Source organism: Python bivittatus, unplaced genomic scaffold, assembly GCF_059951505.1.
Source record: "Python bivittatus isolate LINGU-HERP-01145 unplaced genomic scaffold, Pbiv_v1 ctg000800_np1212, whole genome shotgun sequence".
Classification (NCBI taxonomy): Eukaryota; Metazoa; Chordata; class Lepidosauria; order Squamata; family Pythonidae; genus Python; species Python bivittatus.
In genome coordinates this window covers 1059578-1079230 of record NW_028277105.1, presented here as the reverse complement: position 1 = coordinate 1079230, position 19653 = coordinate 1059578, and the positions used below count along the sequence as shown (strand labels likewise).

At 43.4% G+C, this 19653-nt stretch overlaps 1 protein-coding gene across 1 annotated transcript; it reads left to right on the top strand.

Annotated features, from left to right (window-relative positions):
- Positions 1-261: 261 nt before the first annotated feature.
- Positions 262-19229, top strand: LOC103060232 (uncharacterized). Its single transcript, XM_025170537.2, has 6 exons — positions 262-722; positions 8352-8483; positions 10013-10117; positions 11311-11409; positions 12271-12372; positions 14894-19229. Exons 2-6 carry the CDS (start codon positions 8471-8473, stop codon positions 16273-16275), a joined length of 1701 nt encoding a protein of 566 aa, XP_025026305.2. The 5' UTR covers positions 262-722; positions 8352-8470; the 3' UTR covers positions 16276-19229.
- The last annotated feature ends 424 nt before the right edge of the window (positions 19230-19653 follow it).

The following is a 19653-nucleotide window of genomic DNA, read 5'->3' as shown; positions in this document are numbered from 1 at the left end:
ATGAGTTCAACTGGACCAAATCGGGTATTCCCCCATCGGACGCCTTCAGGCACCGAGGAATCCTGTTTCTGGCGCCTCCGTTAAACGACTCCGCACCCTCCGCCTTCCTCAGTCGGGCGCTTCCCGCGAGGCGGTCGGGCTGCCGGTGGGCGGAGCCTGTAACCGGTCCCCTTGATGGATCGAACCAGCCCCGCCTTTCCAGGCCTGTGGCTTGGTGTCAGTCACGTGACGGGAAGCGGAAAACCCAGGGAAACCCGTCCGCGAAAGCAGTAGGGAGAGTCCGGGCGACGTGCGCTGCCGTTCCCCCCTCCGCCTCCCCCCCGCCCCGTTTCCCTTCCCTGCCCTTCCTTTCATCCAAGGCCTGACCCGGATCTTTTCCTTGGCAAGGGGCGCTGCGAGTCTCCCCCGAAGCAGTCCCCAGAGCTCCGGGGGGCTTCCTCGCTGCTGATCCGCGCGCCGAGGCAGTGCAGCCTTCATGCCTGCGGGGGTTTGCCGCGGGAAGGGAAGGAAGGCGTCCTGGGGTCTTCGCTCCCGCCTGCCCGCCGCTGGGCTGGACGGAGGGGCGCCGCGAGCCAAGCCCCGGGCTGCGCGCGATTTGCGAGGAGACGGGCTTTCCGAGGCTTTGACGCTGGCGCCCTGGAAGCTCCGTGGAAGCGGGAGAAGAGGAGTTGCACCGGCACCAGCGGATCTTCCGAGCGGGCAGCGATCCAGGGGCCGAACGGGTGAGAGTAACCCCCACCCCCACCAGTTCCTGCAACCAGCGCCCCGGTCCGCCTCCCCTCCCGATTGCTGCAGCCTCGGCCATTGCATGCCCTTCTTGCAGCTGTACCTGCTTGTCCAGGATGGAGCCACCGTGGCAGGAGATTTTCACCAGATCTTACATCTCTGTTTGGGTTCCCACCTGAGGCTGCCCGGTTGTGTGACTCGGTGTTGTGTGCAGTCTCAAGCCGTTAGTGTGTTGTGTGAACACAACCACGTGCCAGACTTCCTCAAGTGGTGCCTTCCAAATGGCTGTTTTGGCAGAGCTGCCATCCAAGAGGATGCCAATGCTGTGGGAGGGCTGGTCCTTACAGTGCTCTAATATGGTGGTTCCCAACCCTTGTTGATATGTGTACCACCACCACATCATCAAAAGCTTTTGAGGAGCACCATAATAATCAGAGGTCAGCAGTGGGGTGGCTGCAGGTCCTATGACACATATCACTCCCCTGGATGTTTCCATAGGAACCCAAAACTAAATAAAAATTATCTTAAACTCTTCTTTTTACAATTTAAAATGGGTGAAATTTCATGAAGGTGACAGATGTCCCTGGATATTAGTGTTGTCATGCAAGAGTTAGGGTGAGACAATCAGAATCATGTGAGATGTAATGATCCTTGAGTTTGGTGCCATTTTCTTTCAGTTATTTTTACAGTCATTGCCTAGTGGCAACTCCCTCCAGTATCCTCATGGACTACCAGGGGTTCCTGGATTACAGGTTGGAAATACTGTAATTAGTGTGTTCAAAGTTGAGAGGCTTAGAAAATCAAAGAGCATCTGTTTGGCATGTAGAAGGTCTCTTGACTGTTCCAGTTTAAAAGAAGATCCAATAGCTGGACATGAGAAAAACCACTGCCAAGGCGTTTGGGTAAAGAGTGGGAGAAATTGACCTAAACTCTCCAAAGTATCACTCAGTATTTGAAATGCTTTTCATTCAAGTACTCATTTATTGGGCTATTAACTTCAGTTGATAAGAAATAGTGGAGAAAAACATTACACTGACAGAGTCTGCATTAAGAAGAAAGTGACAGTGATGAGATTCAAAGAACATGTTGCCCCTCCATCCTTTCACAAAGGCCCTTTCCACTGTCTAAGACCTTTGATGGCAGCTACAGAACAATACAAAATGACAAATAATTAGGTTCACATATTGAGTTATGCCATGATTTTTAAATCATGGTGTTTTGAATCAACCATACATTATGTTGGGCTATGAAGCATGGCTTATAAAAAAAAAGGTTGGATTCATTGCTCAACCAAAACATACAAATCTGCTTCTGGCATGGAGTGATATATGAATTGACCTGCAGCCTCACAAATTTTCCACATTATGAACTTTTCACCTTCTCTTGTGTATTTTTTAGAATGGGCACAACTCCTCTTTTCACTCTGATGCCCTTCTCTCGCTCATTTCTGTCCATATGCAGTCATTCACTATGATGCTTTCCTTCAGTGTTCTCTACTCTGGTGCCCTTTCAGATGTGTTTGACATCTCCAGCCAGCCAGGGTAGGCAAGACATCTGGAGCACACCAGGTTGGGAAAGTGCTATGCACGTTTGATCTGATAGAAGAGCTCAGTTGCTTTGGTAATGCTGAGAACCATACCAGCAGGAGTGTGAATTTTTGGTAGGTGCTAAGATGGAAAAGGGATGGGTAAAGCTAAGAGTAATCTAAAATGGGGGGATGAGTACAGGTGGGGCTCTGCTGGCATGAGAAAAAGCAACTTATAAATGTGATAAACTTTCCGAAGCTCAGGAACTCCAAAATCCAGCCCTGAAGAAGACAGTGGCAAAGCCCTTCTGTATTCTTACCAAAAATACCAAGTAGACAAGGCTGTAACATTTAGATGAGTTTGGATGCCAGATGATGAGACCATCATGAGTGAATCAGGTATTCTCTGACTCAGAAAGAGTGTTGAACTTTTCAAGGGTAGATATGAGAGTGATGATACAGTCAGACCAAAATTACAAGGAAGTCTGGTCACTGATGGTGCCAGTATTAAAAGAGGACACCTATAGTTGGAACATGCAATGTGAAAAGCATGAATCTTGAGATCGTCAAAGCGTAAATTGTACAAAATTAGATTTGTAGGAATAAATGAATTAAATAGACCAGAATGGGCCATTTTAAATTAGGTCTGATACACTATTCTGGGCCTGGGACCATGTGAAACAATGGAATGGCATTGGTACTCTAAAAAAGTGTAGAAAAAGATGTGCTTGTCTGTAATCCAGTAAACAGCAGGAGCATATCCATTAGAATGAACAGCTATTCAGTGAACACTGGTACTATTATATAAGTAATCAAGATAGTGGTGGAAGCCACTGAGGAATCTTGTAACCAATTGCAAAAGATACTAAATGCAACGTCTAGAAAGGATGTGTTTTAGAAATCACTACTAATGGAGAGCCAGTTTGACATAGTGGCGAAGGCACCAGGCTAGAAACCAGGAGAACGTGAGTTCTAGTCCCGCCTTAGACACGAAGCCAGCTGGGTGACTTTGGGCCAGTCCCTCACTCTCAGCCCTAGGAAGGAGAAGGCAATGGCAAACCACTTCTGAAAGCTTGTCAAGAAAACTGCAGGCAGCTTGTCCAGGCAGTCACCAGGAGTCAAGACTGACTCAAAGACACACTCACATCCACAAAAAACCCTCTAAAAACTAATAGCTGAGTGAAATGCAAATGTTGGAGAAATGGAGGAAACTGGAATTATAAGAAGATTTAGAGTGGATAAATGTAACCATGCAGGAGATAGGTTAGTAGAGTTTTTTTGTTTGTTGCCAACGCCTGCTTCAAGCAACACAGGAGCTGATTCTATAGCTGGTCATCACTGGATGGACAACGCCAAAATCAAACCAATTATGTAATTCAAAATTTCATCGAAGATGGAGAAGTGCAACACAGGAGCCAAGATATTTCCAGATGTCAGTTGCGGAACAGGTCGTGAACAATTTCTGTCAAACGCGGGAAATTAAAGATTGGGTGTGCCAGCACATGAGGGTGCCTTTAAAGGCAGTTCAGAAGCTACAGGCTGCTGACAGGAACATACCAGTTTGTTAATATAAACCAGTGTTACAGTCATTGCCCTGGTTACCAGTAGGGTTCCAGGCCTAATACCAAACGTTAGTGCTTACCTATAAAGCTCTACATTGATTCAGGTCCTGCTTATCTTCAAGGCCATCTCTTGACTATCCTGAGGTCTTCCCAACAGCGAAAGCTTAGGGACCCTCTACAAGAGGTAAAGGATGGGGGGGGTGGAGAATGCTGATCTTCACTAGATAGCCCTTAACTCTAATGGATATGATCCTGCTGTTTACTGGATTATAGACCAGTGCATATTTCTCACAAGTCAGTGTAATAAATATATAAATAATATAGGGAACTGATCCCACGTCCTTAATCTGTGTCAAAGAGAACCTGAGCAGCCCCCCCCCCCCGCCAAGTTCCCTAAATTTCAAGGAGGGAAAGACCCAAGCAGCTTTCAGACCCAAGAAAGGATCATAAAATCAGAGTTGGGCCATTTGGGTCATCAAGTCCAACCCTTGTGCTTAGTTCAGGAATCTAAGTTAAGCCATCTCTAAGATAATGGCTATCTAGCTTCCACTTGAACATACTCTCTGGATAAATGTGTCTACTGTTGAACTGTTTTTACAGTTAGGAAGTTTTTCTAACATTCCGCTGGAATCTGCCTTCCTGTAACTTAATTGCATTATTCTGTATCCTGCATACTGGATCAAAAGAGAAAACTGCTTTCATGAGATGTCCTTTCAGGTATTTGAAGAATGCTAGCGTATTCCCCCCTCAAAAATCTTTTGTCAAGGCTAAATTTACCCAGCTCCTTTAATCTCTCTTCATTCTCTTCTCTCTTCTGGTGTTCTCATCCCTTGTTCACCTTCGTTGCCTTTCTCTAAGTCTCTTTCAGTTTCTTTGAATCCTTCTTACAGTTAGTGTCTAGAACTGGACATAATAGTCAAGTTGGGATCTGACCAAAGCAGAACAGAGTGAAACATTTACTTCATACACAGAAATTATACTTTGGTTGAAAATGGTAGATGAAAGCTTTGGGTAACAAGAAGGACATACCACTTTATGCAGATTTTCAACCTCAATCAAGAAAAGACAAAAGAGAGCTCAGTCAAGAATATCAACAGATTGATTGATTATGTGCCATCAAGTCATTGTTTACTCTTAGCGACCCCATTGAGAAATAAAATGAAAAAGAAAGAGGTTTCAAGATGATCAGCAATTTCACAGTTCAGTTGAGACTACTCAAGTAATCATGGAAAAAATGTAACTGAGCCAGATTAGGTTAAAAAAATATAAGAATTTTATATTGAGTCCATGGAGCCCTTGGTGCTCTCTGAGCTTGGTTGTTTGCTTGAAGATGTTTCATTACCCAAGTAGGTAACATCATCAGTGTGAGTAGTGTGGGGTTTGCTCCCTGTTTATATACAGTAGTTTGCCCTGCCAGTTTTGGTGGGGTGTGGTTTTCTCCTTGGTAGTTCCTTGATTAGGGCATTGTTTTCTGTTTGATGGTTTGCCTGGTGTTAATCCCTGCTTATCTGGGTGTTGGCTGCTGGAGAGGATGTGTTCTGGTCTGTTTCCTTCTTAGCTTTTTTATTGTCTCTTTTGAATGGTTTGTAAATGTGCTTTATCTCTATGTGTATATTGATGGCTGATTTGTCTGAATGCCAAGCTTCCAGAAATTCCCTAGCATTTTTGGAATTAGCTTGGTCTAGAATGCTCACAGTTTCCCAGTTGAAACTATGGTTGAGTCTGTCCATGTGTTGTGAGATTAAGGAGTTTTCATTGTGTCTTCTGACTGTTAATTGATGTTCATGAATGCGCTCTGCTAGTCTTCTGCCCGTCTGTCCTACATAGTGGCTGTTACAGTCTTTACCCTGTATGCTGTAGGTGACTCCTGTTTTTTCTTTTTGGGCTATTGGTTCTTTTGGTTTACTTAAGACGTTTTGGAGAACTTTGGTTGGTTTGTGTGCTGCAGTAATGCCATGTGGTTGATTGTTTCTGAGATGTTTTTGATGTATGGTAGTGTTATCTTTTCATAGCTTGTGTTGATTGTGCTGTAGTGGGTTGAGTGGTCAGCCACCTTTTGATAAAGTTGCATGGGTATCCATTTTGTTGGAAGATGTTGTATAGGTGGCCTGTTTCTTTCTTCTGGTGTTCTGGGGTGCATCTGAATAATGTTCTTACACAGCTCTTCTTGTGGGAGGTTGGGTTGTTACATTGGTCATGGAGCACTTGGTTAGTGTGGGTTGTTTTTTTGATAAACTTGCATTCCTAATTTGCCGTCATTGCCTCTGCTCATGAGCTATCCAGGAAAGGTAGTGTGTTGTTGTTTTTTTCTTCCCTTGTGAATTTTATTCCTTTGAAGATGTTGTTGATTGTTTCATGTGTCTTCCCTAGTTGTTCCTTTTTTTATTATGACAAAGGTGTTGTCTGCATACCAGATCCATACTTTTGGTTGTATGTGTGGGAGTGTGATAGTTTTTAGACGCTGCATTACAGTTTCTGCTATGAGTCCTGAGAGTGGTGATCCCGTGGGTGTTCTTCTGATTTGTTGGCATATTTGTCCATCAAACTGAAGGTAGGTAGTGAGGCAGAGGTTGATGAGGTCCTTGATGGTGGGTATTTCAGTCTTGGTGTATTTGGCTAGGTCAGGTGTATTGTGTAGTACTGCTGCCATGGATCCTTTCCCTTGTTCTGGATCTGCGGATGTAAAGAGTGCTGTGACATTGAATGAAACCATAATTTCATCTTCTTCTATTTTTAGGTCTTTGATTTTCTGGAGGCACTGTAGCAGGGAGCTGATAGAATATACGCTCCCCTCTGTGAGATGTCCAAGCTTTTTGTCAGTTCTTTCACTATGTTGTATGTTGGGGTCCCTGGTAATGATACAATTGGGTGGAGAGATATGTTGGACTTGTGTAGTTTTGGGCGTCCATAGAAGTGTGGGAGGATGGGTCCACTGCTTTTCATCCACCACTGTTCTTCTTTTGTGATTTGACTTTTCTTGGTTAGATCATTGAGGGTTCTTTTGATCAGGTTGTCTAGTTTCTGTATTGAGTGATAGTTTACTGGAATGTAGGTTTCTTTGTCCTCCAGTAATTCTTTGGCTTTTTTATGTTGAGACCCTTTGCAAATAGGATGATAGAATGACAGATAAATTTATAAAGAGAGACCATGTATCCAGGAACAATTTTTTAAAATATATATATAATTTTTATTGAAAGGGAATTTATGCAAGATTAAACAGAAAAATAGAAAAAAGAAAAAGATATAAAAGAATAAAAGAAAAAGTAAAGGACAGCAAAAGACAAAGAAAAAAGAAAGAAAAGAAATCTAAAAAAGCGACTTCCAATCTTCTTTGCAGCAGTTATAGACATAATTACCATCTCCACCCTCCCAAATTACATATCTTGGCTCCCTTCTTCCCAACCCTTTTTAATCAGTGAATCCCGAAATCACCAATTAATTTTTATCCATTTTCAGCAAAAAGTCCCTAAAAGGTTTCTAGCGTTTTATAAACGTCAGTGTTGTTTTGTCCTTAATCCAACAAGTCAGTCTAGCCATTTATGCAGATTCTGCCATCTTCACAATCCATTCTTCCTCCAGGGGCATACCTTCTGAAAGTGAGTTCTGAGAAGCGATAGTCCAACACCCGCTACAGATAAAATACCCACTGAACTGGATAAAGCTGCAGAAGAAAAGGCAGCGAAGAGCTTTCTATCATCAAATGTGAAACAAGATTGTGGGAACTAGAGATTTGAAAAGATTGGTATATATATAAAACCCGAACAAAAAAGAGGTGCAAGAGAATGTGAAAATTACTGAACTGTTGCACAATTTCCTCTTGCATAATTAAGCTTAAGGTCTTCCAAAGAAAAGTAGAGTCACAGAAACCCAAATATTTGTGGTGTGATGCAAGCAGATGTTGAACCAGAGAACGAATACAATGCTTGGCAAGGGTGAGGGAAGCAGAAGATAAAGTATAGAGTTGGGATTAAATTTTAAGTACTGATACAGAATATGAATGATCAATGGAGACAGGTGGAGATGGCAGCCATTTGTCCCTGCAATCACAATGGCTAGGCCCAATTTGATGGCATCTGCCTAAGTACCTAAAAACATGACCCTGATTCTCATCCCATGTGATAGAAACTCTAATCCATGACTGGAGTAAACTTCCCCAACCTGGGTGCCCTCCAGATAGCTGACTTCAACCTCTGCAATTCTCAGTAATGGCCATAATGTGTGAGGAATTCTGGGAAATGAAGTCCATGCATCTCAGAATGCCCAGGTTGAAGAAGACTGCTTTGGGTTTTCATGAGCTTTTCCTCTATGATCTTTAGTAATCATCGCTGTACAGTTCTTTGCAGGTTAGCAGATGTTCTGAACTTACTTACATGGCTGGGTTCAATCCTTAGACGTCTCCGTCCCTGGAGTGGCACCTGCCGGCCAGAGTACACATTACTCTGTGGGTTGCTGTGGGGTGGAATACACAATAGCAAGCCTTTTGTGGATTCTGACAAGTGTTTGTGCTGAAAACAAAAAGGTGCTGTTTTTGTTTCAAGGACTTCAGGCAACTTCTGAAGATGTGGCCTTGCGTGCTTTGTGAAGGAGGAACCACAGTCTTCTGAGCCCAAATCCATGAAACTGATTCCGGGTGGATATACAAGAGAATCCCAGGAACATGGCTTCATTCGGTAAGGATTTCATTCTCATTTTCGGGATTGGAAGAGTATTGTTTCTGTTGTTTTGTGAGCCCATACTGATCAAAGGACGTCCCTTCCTGGAATTATGGCTTTCGTTTTTGCTTTTACCTGCACAGGTGAATGAAATGCACTTGGAGTAAAGTTAACTAATCAACAAAGTGCCTGCTTCCTCTATCTACTCTAGAGATACTTCAAACAAGGGTCCCTGCAGGCCGATGCCAGCACCCTTGTGCTTCTGAAACAAGAGAGAGAAACCTTTCTGCCCAGACATTTGGAATAGTGTTGCTGTGGATGCGCTCCAAAATGAAAATCGATTTAATGAAATTAGCATGATTATGCCCTTTATTTTTCATAATGTTCCCATCTTATGAAATCCCAATTCATTTGCAAGGTTTAGAGTGACTTTTAGGGACAGTACCCAAATCTTTGCTTGCTTGCTTGAAAGAATTTATATGGCCACCCAATTTAACCAAAAAAAAAATTTAAATTTAAATTTATGCAAGAAATTCAGAAGATTGGAAAGAGGACGGAGAATATTGAGCATAGAATTGAAAAGACAGATGAAAGTATACAACAGATGATGACAAAATATGAGGAGAGATTTAAGAAAATTGAAGATGAAGACATACAAAGAGATAAGAAAATTGGAGATATCGATACTCGACTGAGTGAAGTCGAAAAAGCCAGGAGTGACTTGCTAGGATGGGAAATTGATAAATCAGAATACTATTTGAGATTTCAAAACATAGAGGAAGGAAAAGGTGAAAACCTTGCGGAAATAATGACAGAAATACTGGCAGAAGCATTGGAGATAACCACAGAGAAGATGTCAGATGGGATGGATGAAATTTTTCGTGTCTATACGAGATATGCAATGAGAAATAAACTACCAAGAGGCTGATTTCTTTGACTGGGCTCAGGCTACATGATTTGAAAGTTATTCCTTCTAAGTTGGTGTAATGGTCTGTAGGAATGACCTTGAAAGACAGGAGGAAGAGCTGCAGACCAGACAACAGTCAGATAAGAGGCAGCTGAGCCCACAGCAGGAATGTGGGTATAGCAAATTCTCAGAAGGGACCCCCCTCTAGTTTCTTGGACTGTAAAGGCAAGGGGGGAGAGATGTACTTTCAGACTTGCAAGATGCTGTTCATGTAACCTTACAATAAAGCTAGAGCTAGCACTTCTACGGATGCTTCTTGTCTGGACTACCTCACAAGGCTGACATCAATCTTGCAAGTCTGAAAGTACGTTTGCCATGCCCCCATTGCTTCTGCAGGCTCAGCTCCTTCTTATTTGACTGTTGTCTAGTCTGCGGCTCTTCCTCCTGTCTCCCAAGGTCATTCCCACAGACCATTACAGTTGGGGACATTTGGAACTCTTTTATTGTCCTCAGAGGCTTTACTTGTGTTTAGATGTTATTTGTAAATGGTATGTGCAAGCAATGCCATATACTGCATACCCCAGCAACTTAAGAATCAGTGGTGTCTTCTTTCTCAATATCTTTCCCCCCTCTTAATTAGAATTCCCCAACGTGACAATAAAGTTAGAAGACAAAGAAGAGGTCTCATGGCTTCCAAATAACCAGGTGGCAGAAGGAAGTCGGAGCTTCTCAGTTGACCATTCAGGTACAGAAAGAGTATTCTGGATTTGTGCCCAGTGCTTTTTAAGGTCCACATGATGGAGCTAGACAAATTAAGGAACTAAATTCCTTAAATGAGGTGTAGAGGAACATAACAATTAGAGCAGTGTTTCTCAACCTCAGCAGCTTTAAGATGTGTGGACTTCACCTCCCAGAATCCCCCAGCCAGCCATGCTAGCTGGAGGATTCTGGGAGTTGAAGTCCACACATCTTAAAGTTGCTGAGGTTGAGAAACACTGGATTAGAGGGTTGAGCTGTGAGTCAGGCTGTGTGTAACTTATATTTACTACCTTACCATTGGCAATCTACCATATTTCAGCTTCAGTGCTCTCCGATATCTGTGATAAGGGCATAATGCTAGCAATTTAACTTCTAGAATGATTACTGAAAGGATCACTGAGCCAATGTCTCTGAAATATTCTGATCACTCTAAAGCACATTTGGGGCCACTGCACAGAGATGTAAGTTACAGTGTTATGTTGAAGACTGGTTCAAATGTCTGTTACTTTCCGTACAGAAAAGGATATTCCTTCCTGAATCTACCTGGCTTTGCCAAAGCTGCAATGCCAGTGGTTGTGCAAACCCCACCATGGCTGAGTATGCCATGCTTATGCAGAAAACTTGTTTAATAAACTGTGATTGAGTTAACTGTGGGTAGCCATGTCATGTGAATGTAGCCTGTGTCTGCTGGGATTATGCATGTAGGAGTTCTACATGAGAATAGCTGGATATGAGTTTTAGCTTGGAGGATTAAAAGCAAGGAAGTAGAAGGGAGGCATCATGGTATATGGGAATGACCTTTGGAGACAGGAGGAAGAGCTGCAGACTAAGCAGTGGTCAGACAAGTAGCAGCTGAGTCTGCAGAATGAATGGGGGTGTGGCAAATATCTCAGAAGGGACTTTCCCTAGTTTCTTGGACCGTAAAGGCAAGGGGGGAAAGATGTCCTTTCAGACTTGCAAGATTCTGCTAATGTACCCTTACAGTAAAGTTAGAGCTAGTACTTCTGGGTGTGCTTCTTGGCTGGACCACCTCATAAGGCTGACATCAATCTTGCAGATGGTCAGATCTAATCTAGAACCCTTTTCCCTCTTCTGCTCCTCCCTCACATGGGAGTGGAATCTCCTGGTTCCCAAACTCTTTTGGATTATGGTACATCTCTTTCTTTTCTTCCTGTGTAGGATTTCCTGTTCCCAAATCTGAAGTGATTCATGGGGGAGATCCATGGATTCCAGAGCCTGTTTCACAAGAAAAGGAAATCCCAGTAGATTATGGTTCAGGTAAGATTAAATATCTGAGTGGATTATTGGTGTTAATCTAGATTTCCCACATCAGGAATTCACTAATTGGTGCACCATTGGAAGGACCAGGTTGGGGATAGATTATTATGGAGAAAATCTATAGATGTGGTTGCTAAGAGCTGACACCAACTTGATGGCGCATAACCAGTCCGTTAATCCAGGTTTCCCACATTAAAAGCTCTCTAATTCTGCTCCATCATACCGTTGACAGCTACTACGCTGTAGCATTGGTTTAGAGCAGTGTTTCTCAACCTTGGGAACTTTAAGATGCGTGGACTTCACCTCCCAGAATTCCCTAGCCACCATGGCTGGCTGGGGAATTCTGGGAGGTGAAGTTCACGCATCTTAAAGTTCCCAAGGTTGAGAAACGCTGCTCTGGAGTTTGGGAAACCAAGTTCAGTTTTTAATTCAGCCACTTGAATAACCTTGCTTTGAAGATAAAACAATTAGGAGCAATACCACAATTGTGTTTTGAAGTACGCTAAGACAAAATGGCTCTTCCTCCTCTCTATATACGCCCTTAATGTTATGCTTCATGAAATGTTCCCGTTCTGAAATGACTGTGTACCTTTTGTGGGGGGAACTATAATTCATAGTCTGGCTCTAAGTCAGCCTATTGTCCTCCAGAACTGTTGGGACTGCCGTTCACGGGACTCCAAGGCAGCAGGGCAAAGAGAATTTTGGGAGTTGAAGTCCCAATACATTTGCAGAATGCCAGGTTGGAAACAGTTGTTCTGAATTATTGTATAAAGTTCTGGGATTTGCACAGAAAATTGCAGATATTGTCTGCTGCCAGTTATCAAAATACCACTTCTGTCACATCTCATTTCCTCTGATCAGAGCTTCCGGATGTAATAATAAAGCTGGAACAGGAAGAGATCCCGTATCTTCCCTGTCACCAGGTTTCAGAAACAAGTGTGACATTCAAAGCAGTCCAATCAGGTAAGTGAGATTAATCTACCCCATTAAGCCTCCTCAGTAAATTCACTAACAAGAAACATCCATGCTGACCTTTCCTCAGATCCCTTCTAATGCAGTGTTCCCTCTCAACCCAACGCTCCACTTAACCTGTTCCCAGTATGTGTTAAGCAAGATGTTACTTCTGAACAGAGATTCTCAACTTGGATATAATGACATGATGCAAAGGGGGTGCCATCTAGCAGCTTCCATATTCAGTCTGCTTTTAGAGGATCTGAAATTCCAAGCTGGAGAAGGATCTTGATCTGGGGCCCAAATTACATTATTGTTAAATACAGTATATGCAAACTGGAGCACCATCTGGGGAGATTGTAATGATCTTGTTTCCATGAATTAGTCAAGATATAGAATAAGGTTGTCTTCCAAGAGCTGTCTGAGGACTATCATTGAAGTCAAAGTCCTGTTGCGGCCCCCCTAAATCCCACCTAGATCAGTGACCTAGGATTGGAGGAAGAGGTGCATCATTGGGGGTTCCAGATCGATTATCCAGTTGAGAGTGGCTCAGAATAGGAGCTGATACCGACCCCCACACAGCCAGTACTTAAACAAATGAGGGGTTTTATTCTGGACACTATGATATCTATGCTAATAAAGTAGTGTGCCCTAATATCACAACTGAAAACATTATATACAAAACCAGTATGTACAGGGTAGTCGAAGACAGTGTTTCTTAACCTTGGCAGCTTGAAGATGTGTGGACTTCAACTCCCAGAATTCCCCAGCCAGCAAGGCTGGCTGGGGAATTCTGGGAGTTGAAGTCCACCCATCTTCAAGTTGCCAAGATTGAGAAATACTGCTCTAAAGCATAGATAGTCTTAACTTACTTCATTTTCCTTCCTCTCAAGTCTCTTTCCCTCCCTTTCCGCTTGTAATTTATTACGGCTCCTTCCTCTGCTCCTTCCTCAATAACTGAGACTGGAATGTCTGTAAGTTTTCTCCTGGCTGGCTTGCTCCCAGACAAAACCTTTAACTCACATTGTCCCACTGTCCAGCATCTGAATCTCCATACACACAATGGAGTCTGTCCTCCTGTTTTTTCCACAGTCTTACAAATCACTCCAGGGTTTTTTCCCTGTCTCAGGGCCTGAATCCCTAGAGCGGGCAGGTTCCACTCCATTCCAGGTTAACCAGGTGGTGTCCTCTCCAGCGGCATCTGCCATTTTAAAAAATCCTTTCTCTGCTTTTCCTTACTCATTTTATATTCTAAGTGTGGTCCAAGGACACCTCGGGTCCCCCAGGATCCTCTCAGGGGTCTGCAAAATTAAAATTATTTGCCAGACATTGAAGATAATTGCAAAAACTTAAAACAACGTCACTCTTCTCATTGTTACTTTTTATTTGTTAAAAAAGACAGAGGTTTTTCATAAAAAATATTTTATTGATGTTAGTATCTAAGGGGATTAATATTGTTGTTTTTACATGATTCAATAAATATTCTAGAAATGCATCAATTTTAACTTTTTAATATGGTAATTATTGATAAATATAACCCATTCAAACAAAAGCTCTTTTGGGATCCTCCATAATTTTTAAAAGTGGGAAGGGGAGCAAGTTTGAGAGCAACGAATTTAAAAACTCTGTTCTATAACTAAGGCATGTACATGCCACTTTACAGTGGCTTCTAGCATTTTCCCCTTTCTGTCTACACACTCTTGGCCTTGTGCTAAGCCATCTGCCTTCCCTAAAAAAATCCATGACCTTGGCACAGATCCAACCACTTTTCTTCCTCCAGGCGCTTCATCCGCACTAAATCTTTCAGCAACCTGGTTCAGTGTGTTGTAAGAACATAGCTCAAGTGTTACAAACTAGTTTACTGCCTGGGAGGAGGCAACTAATTACACAATTGCTACTGAGCAATTTGGGGCAGTTGTCTCCTTGATCAAACTACATAAAATAAAAATAAACAATGCTTAAAGTTTTTTGCAGACAGGTTACCGGTACAAAATGAAGAAACTTTGTTGAGCTCAGGAATAAAGAATAGATTACATTAAAACATAACAAAATACTTCTTCCTCTAGAAACCTAATTTAGAGAACTTTGAAGTAGAATATCAATCTTACTTCCAGAGCTCATCCAAGAAGTTGGGTAACTTTGTCATTTAAGTTGAGCTTAAAGAAGTGATAGAGATGTGTAATGGTTGTATGAGCAAAGAAGATGGTCTTTAGGTTAGTTGAAAAAAATTGGGGAGCTAGATTTGGTCTAGGGCTACAAGTTGTGTAGCTCTATAGTAAAGATTTTTTGGAAATGGTTATGTTGTTATTGAAAACCAAGATGTCCACAGGGAGAGTCAAAAAAGTCAAGATGGTGGCTATAGCCATGTGATCAAGCCCCCAAGTCAAAATGGCAGTCCTTGGGGCCAGGTTTCAATTGAACAGTCATGGCTGCCATCTTGAATTTTTGACTCCCCCCACCAATCAACAGGGTGTTGATTGAAGTCTTAATCCTGACTTGAGAAAAATGAACATTTCTTTGTTTCTCCGGATAGGAGATGGCCATGACAGAATGTTGGAGAGAGAAATACCATTTTACTCCAGCTATGTGAGAAGTTTCACTGACAAACCAAACCGTATCAAACAAGAGAACCAAAGCACAGTGGAGAAGCCACACAAATGCTCTCGCTGTACCAAAAGCTTCATGAAAAGGTCCAACCTTCGTACCCATGAGAGAATCCACACGGGAGAGAAGCCATTCCGGTGCTCCGAATGTGGCAACAGCTTCAGTGATGGGTCTAGTCTCATCAGGCATAAGCGGAAGCACACCGGGGAGAAGCCGTACAGTTGCTCCGCGTGTGGGAAGCGGTTCAACCAGAGCTCCAGCCTCATCAGGCATGAGAGAAGTCACACGGAGCAGAGACCCTACAAATGCTTGGAATGCGGGAAAAGGTTCAACCAGAGTTCCACCCTCGTGCGGCATGAAAGGATCCATAGAGAACAGAGACTCTACAAATGCTCGGGCTGCGAGAAGAGATTTATTCAGAGCTCAAGTCTTCTTGCGCATGAGAGGATCCACCGGGGAGAGAAACCTTATAGCTGCACAGCCTGTGGAAAAGGCTTTGTCCAGAAATCTAACCTTCTGATTCACGAGATGAAGCATACCGGTTTGAAGCCGTTCAAGTGTCCAGACTGTGGCAAAGGGTTTAATCAGAATTCAAGCCTCGTCATACACCGGAGAATCCACACAGGGGAAAAACCATACAGTTGCTCACACTGCCGGAGACCTTTCAGCGACAAGTCGAGCCTCAATAAACACGAGCGAGCCCACCGAGGGGACAAGCCGTACAAGTGTTCCAGCTGTGGGAAAAGTTTTGTGCGGCGGTCTCACCTCTTGACTCACGAAAGGATCCATACAGGAGTGAAGCCATTTAAGTGCTCGGACTGTGGGAAAAGCTTCAGTAGCCGGTCGCATTTGATAAGACATGAGGGGACACACACGGGGGAGAAACCCTACGATTGTTCGTTCTGCGGGAAGAGCTTCAACCGGAAGTCCAACCTGACGAACCACGAGAGGACCCACACGGGGGAGAAACCTTACAAGTGTTCCGATTGCGGGAAAAGCTTCAGCGACCGATCCAGTCTCATTAAACACGAGCGGATCCACACCGGGGAGAAGCCGTACAGTTGCACAGCCTGTGAGAAAAGCTTCAGTGACAAATCGAGCCTTATCAGGCATGAGCGGATCCACACGGAAGAGAAGCCGTACAAATGCTCCGATTGTGGGAAGGGGTTCAACCAGAGTTCAAGTCTCATTGTGCATGAGAGAACCCACACAGGAGAGAAGCCATTTAAATGTGCGGATTGTGGGAAAGGCTTCATTCGGAGGACGATTCTTAATAAACATGAGAGGACCCACGCTGGAGAGAAACAGTAAAAACTGGGTTTGTGGAAAAGGCCCAGATCAATGATGAACTCCTCGGTCTTCTGATTGGACAGTGCTCTGCCTGAAGGAAGCTGTTGGAGCTAATGTAGGGTAGTTATAGAGCTGTGCACCGAGAAATCCACTACTTCTGTAATTTTAGATAGCCTTAGAGAGAGATCTCTCCCTGCCTTCAACCCCTCTCCCCTCATATTGTGGCATGAGGATTTACACATAGGCCTAGGGGTAACACGGAATTAAGTTTGCTTAAAGGTGTTACTTTCAGTGAATTGAAAACATGCTCACCTCTACTGCTGGAATGTGATCCTGATATCATTCCTACATGGAGATATATCTGTGTATGGGGTAGAGAGAGGATGCTCAAGAGAGTCTATAACGAATGTGGGTAGACTGCAGGCTTGTGGGATTGATACATCAACTGTATTAAATATTTCTTCCTCCAGAAAATAAAGCAAGAGTTTGTGATGGGAAAATAAAACATGGCATGTAAAGAATTACGAGCCTAAATTTAGAAAAGAAACGGCTTCATTAATAACTGCACCATAAAAAAGTACTTTTTTGCATTTAAGTATTGTTATCTATGTCATAATGGATAATAAGCCTGGCTGGAGCAGGGAACGTGGAAGGAGAATGGGTGAAATGACACAATCTTATGCCTGTGTACTCAGTGAGTGACTGTCCTTCCAAAATAGATTAGAAGCCTTTCCAATGTGGATGTGTGGAGTTTGGTTCATGGCTGTAATTAGATTTCCTCTTCCCCTCCTCCCCTGCACTCTGCGCGTCTTTCTAAAGATGAAGGGGAAATGTGATAATAGTCTACAAATACCTAAAAGGCTGTCATATGCAAAAGGAATGGATGGAGAGTGAGGCTGAGCATGGATCAAGAGAATGAAATTAAAAGAAAGGAAATTCAGACTGAATATTAGAAGGAATTTCCTGGTGGTAGCAGCTGATAAGCACTGCCTAGAACAGTGATGCACTCCCTAGATCAGAGTTGCTAAACCTTGGCCATTTTAAGAAGCGTGGACTTCAACTCCCAGAATTGCTGGCATGCTGGCTGGGGAATTCTGGGAGCTGAGGTCCACACATCTTAAAATGGCCAAGGTTGAGAAACACTGCCCTAGATGTTTAAAGATGGCTAGTATTTACATCCTGTATTCTATGATTCCCTAGAGCAGAATCATTTCTGGAGGGTCTCGCTGCTGTTCAAAGCAGATTAGAGTGGATGAATGGGTGGGCAATCTGTGGTGGGCAACATCATTCTACTGATAATAATAATCAGTCGGATGCAACCTTAAGAATCTGTGCATTGGTCTTTAGAAGTTGCACACTAGCCACAAACGGGTGGAAATTGAAGTGTAAGATGGAAAAGAATGAATCGTCCTCGCATTGGAATTCGGAGTTGATTTCTTAGGTTTCCCAACGTTACATTAACTTTGGTGTGATGTATTTCTCTTATTTCATGGGATCCTAGGGGTAGAGGGGACCTTGGACCTTCTCGTCCAACCCCCTTCTCGTGGCAGGAATCCTTGGACCATCCCTGATAAATGGCTGCCCAACCTTGACCTAAAACCTCCAGGGATGGAGCCTCCATGATTTCAGGAGGCAGGCCGTTTCTCTGCTTAAGAGCACTCAAGGGCAGGAAATTCCTCCTAATTTTGCATTTGGATCCCCCATCTGTGAAGCTTCCATCCACTGGTTCTTACCCTTGGGAGCCCTGGAGATTAAATTCACATGCTCTTCCCCATGATAGTCCTTCATGTATTAGAAGACGGTTTTCATGTCTCCTTAGCCTTCTCTTCTTTAGGCTAAGCCTTTCCTACTCCTTTAACTGTTCTTCATAGGATTTAGCCTCCAAGCCCATCACCATCTTCATCACTCTTCTCTGCACTCTAATAGAAGAGACTGTCTGTAGCTCAGGGTTGAACATGGAGTCCTTGGTGCTCTCTGAGCTTGGTGGTTTGCCTGCAGACATTTCGTTACCTGACTAGCCAACATCATCAGTGCTAGTGAATGTGGGATTTGCTCCCTGTTTATATACAGTAGCTTGCCCTGCCAATGTTGGTGGGGGTGTGGTTTTCTCCTTGGTAGTTCCTTCATTAGGGTTTTGTTTTCTGCTTGATGGTTTGCCTGGTGTTAATCCCTGCTTATCTGGGTGGTGGCTGCTGGAGAAGTTGTGTTCTGGTCTTCCTTCAGAAGAGCCTTTTTATTGTCTCTTCTGAATGGTGTGTAAATGTGGTTTATCTCCATGTGTCTAGAGACCAAGGTCTCTGCACTCTTTCCAATTCCCCAGCGTCCTTGTATTGTGGGGATCAGAACTGGACATGGTATTCCGAGTGTGGTCTGACCAGTGCAGTGTAGAGAGGGGCTGTCACTTCCCGTGATCTTGACGCAATACCTCCATTGATGCAGCCCCCCATTGTATTGGCCCTTTGGGCAGCAGCAGCTGAAATTAAGCACGAAGTGGGGGGCGATGAGATGGAACCAATGACTTTTGCCATCCCGTGGCCATGCATGTAGGTCGTACAGAGATGACCCAGCTATGTTATTGCTCATTGAGTTCCATGTTGTTGATCAGGAATTTGTTAGCACACGTTTGTGTGTATGTGTTGGGAAGCATTTTTTATGTTCCTTGCCAGTCTCTTTCAAAGTATAGTTGATCACTAAATCTCAATATGTATTTTTGCCCTTCCATGTCATTAACAAATCCCTACCATAGCTGATATCTGTAGACCTAACATAGATACATTTCATGTGTGATACTGTAATTCTTTATATTCTGAAATCTCTCTCTCTTTCCCCTCCCCCCAAATCTTCAACATGTGGATGGTCTCAGAGGAGCAAAACTCTCAGTGGTGTTTTGATGGTGGAAGAAAGCTATTTTGTGTGAAAAGGGCTATTATCAGTTTGAGATTCAAATAGACACAATAAATCTATTTTTTCCCCTCTTCTGTTGTGTTTGACTAGGGTGCAATAATGACTAGGGTGCAGTAATGGAATAGTGAATCATAAGAGGGGGCAGTGCAACTGGGATACATTCACGGAGGCATAATACAGTAGCAGTGGTAGGCGAAGTGAAACCTCCACATTCAGGAGCAGTGTACCAGTTTTGAAGGATCAACAGCAAGGAGGATCCCTGTTAGAAAAGGACTGGTGGATTAGATAGACCACCTTTGTATGTGTGAAAAACGGATCGGCATTGTAAAGGGGGTTGTTTGGAGTGGCATACTTGCATGCCCCACAATTAATTTTCAGAGGGTGGGTTTGCAAGACAAATCCAGGATCCTTAGGTATGACAAACGGAGCTTGCAACAAAACATTGCAGAATGGAACATTCTATCTGCATGTCTGCCAGCCAGTAGTCATGCACTT

Bases quoted from the DNA above. Each gene is read 5' to 3' on its own strand.
- LOC103060232 (XM_025170537.2), top strand. The intron at 11,410-12,270 runs GTAAGATTAAAT...TCCTCTGATCAG, and splicing joins CCCAGTAGATTATGGTTCAG to AGCTTCCGGATGTAATAATA. The intron at 12,373-14,893 runs GTAAGTGAGATT...TTCTCCGGATAG, and splicing joins ATTCAAAGCAGTCCAATCAG to GAGATGGCCATGACAGAATG.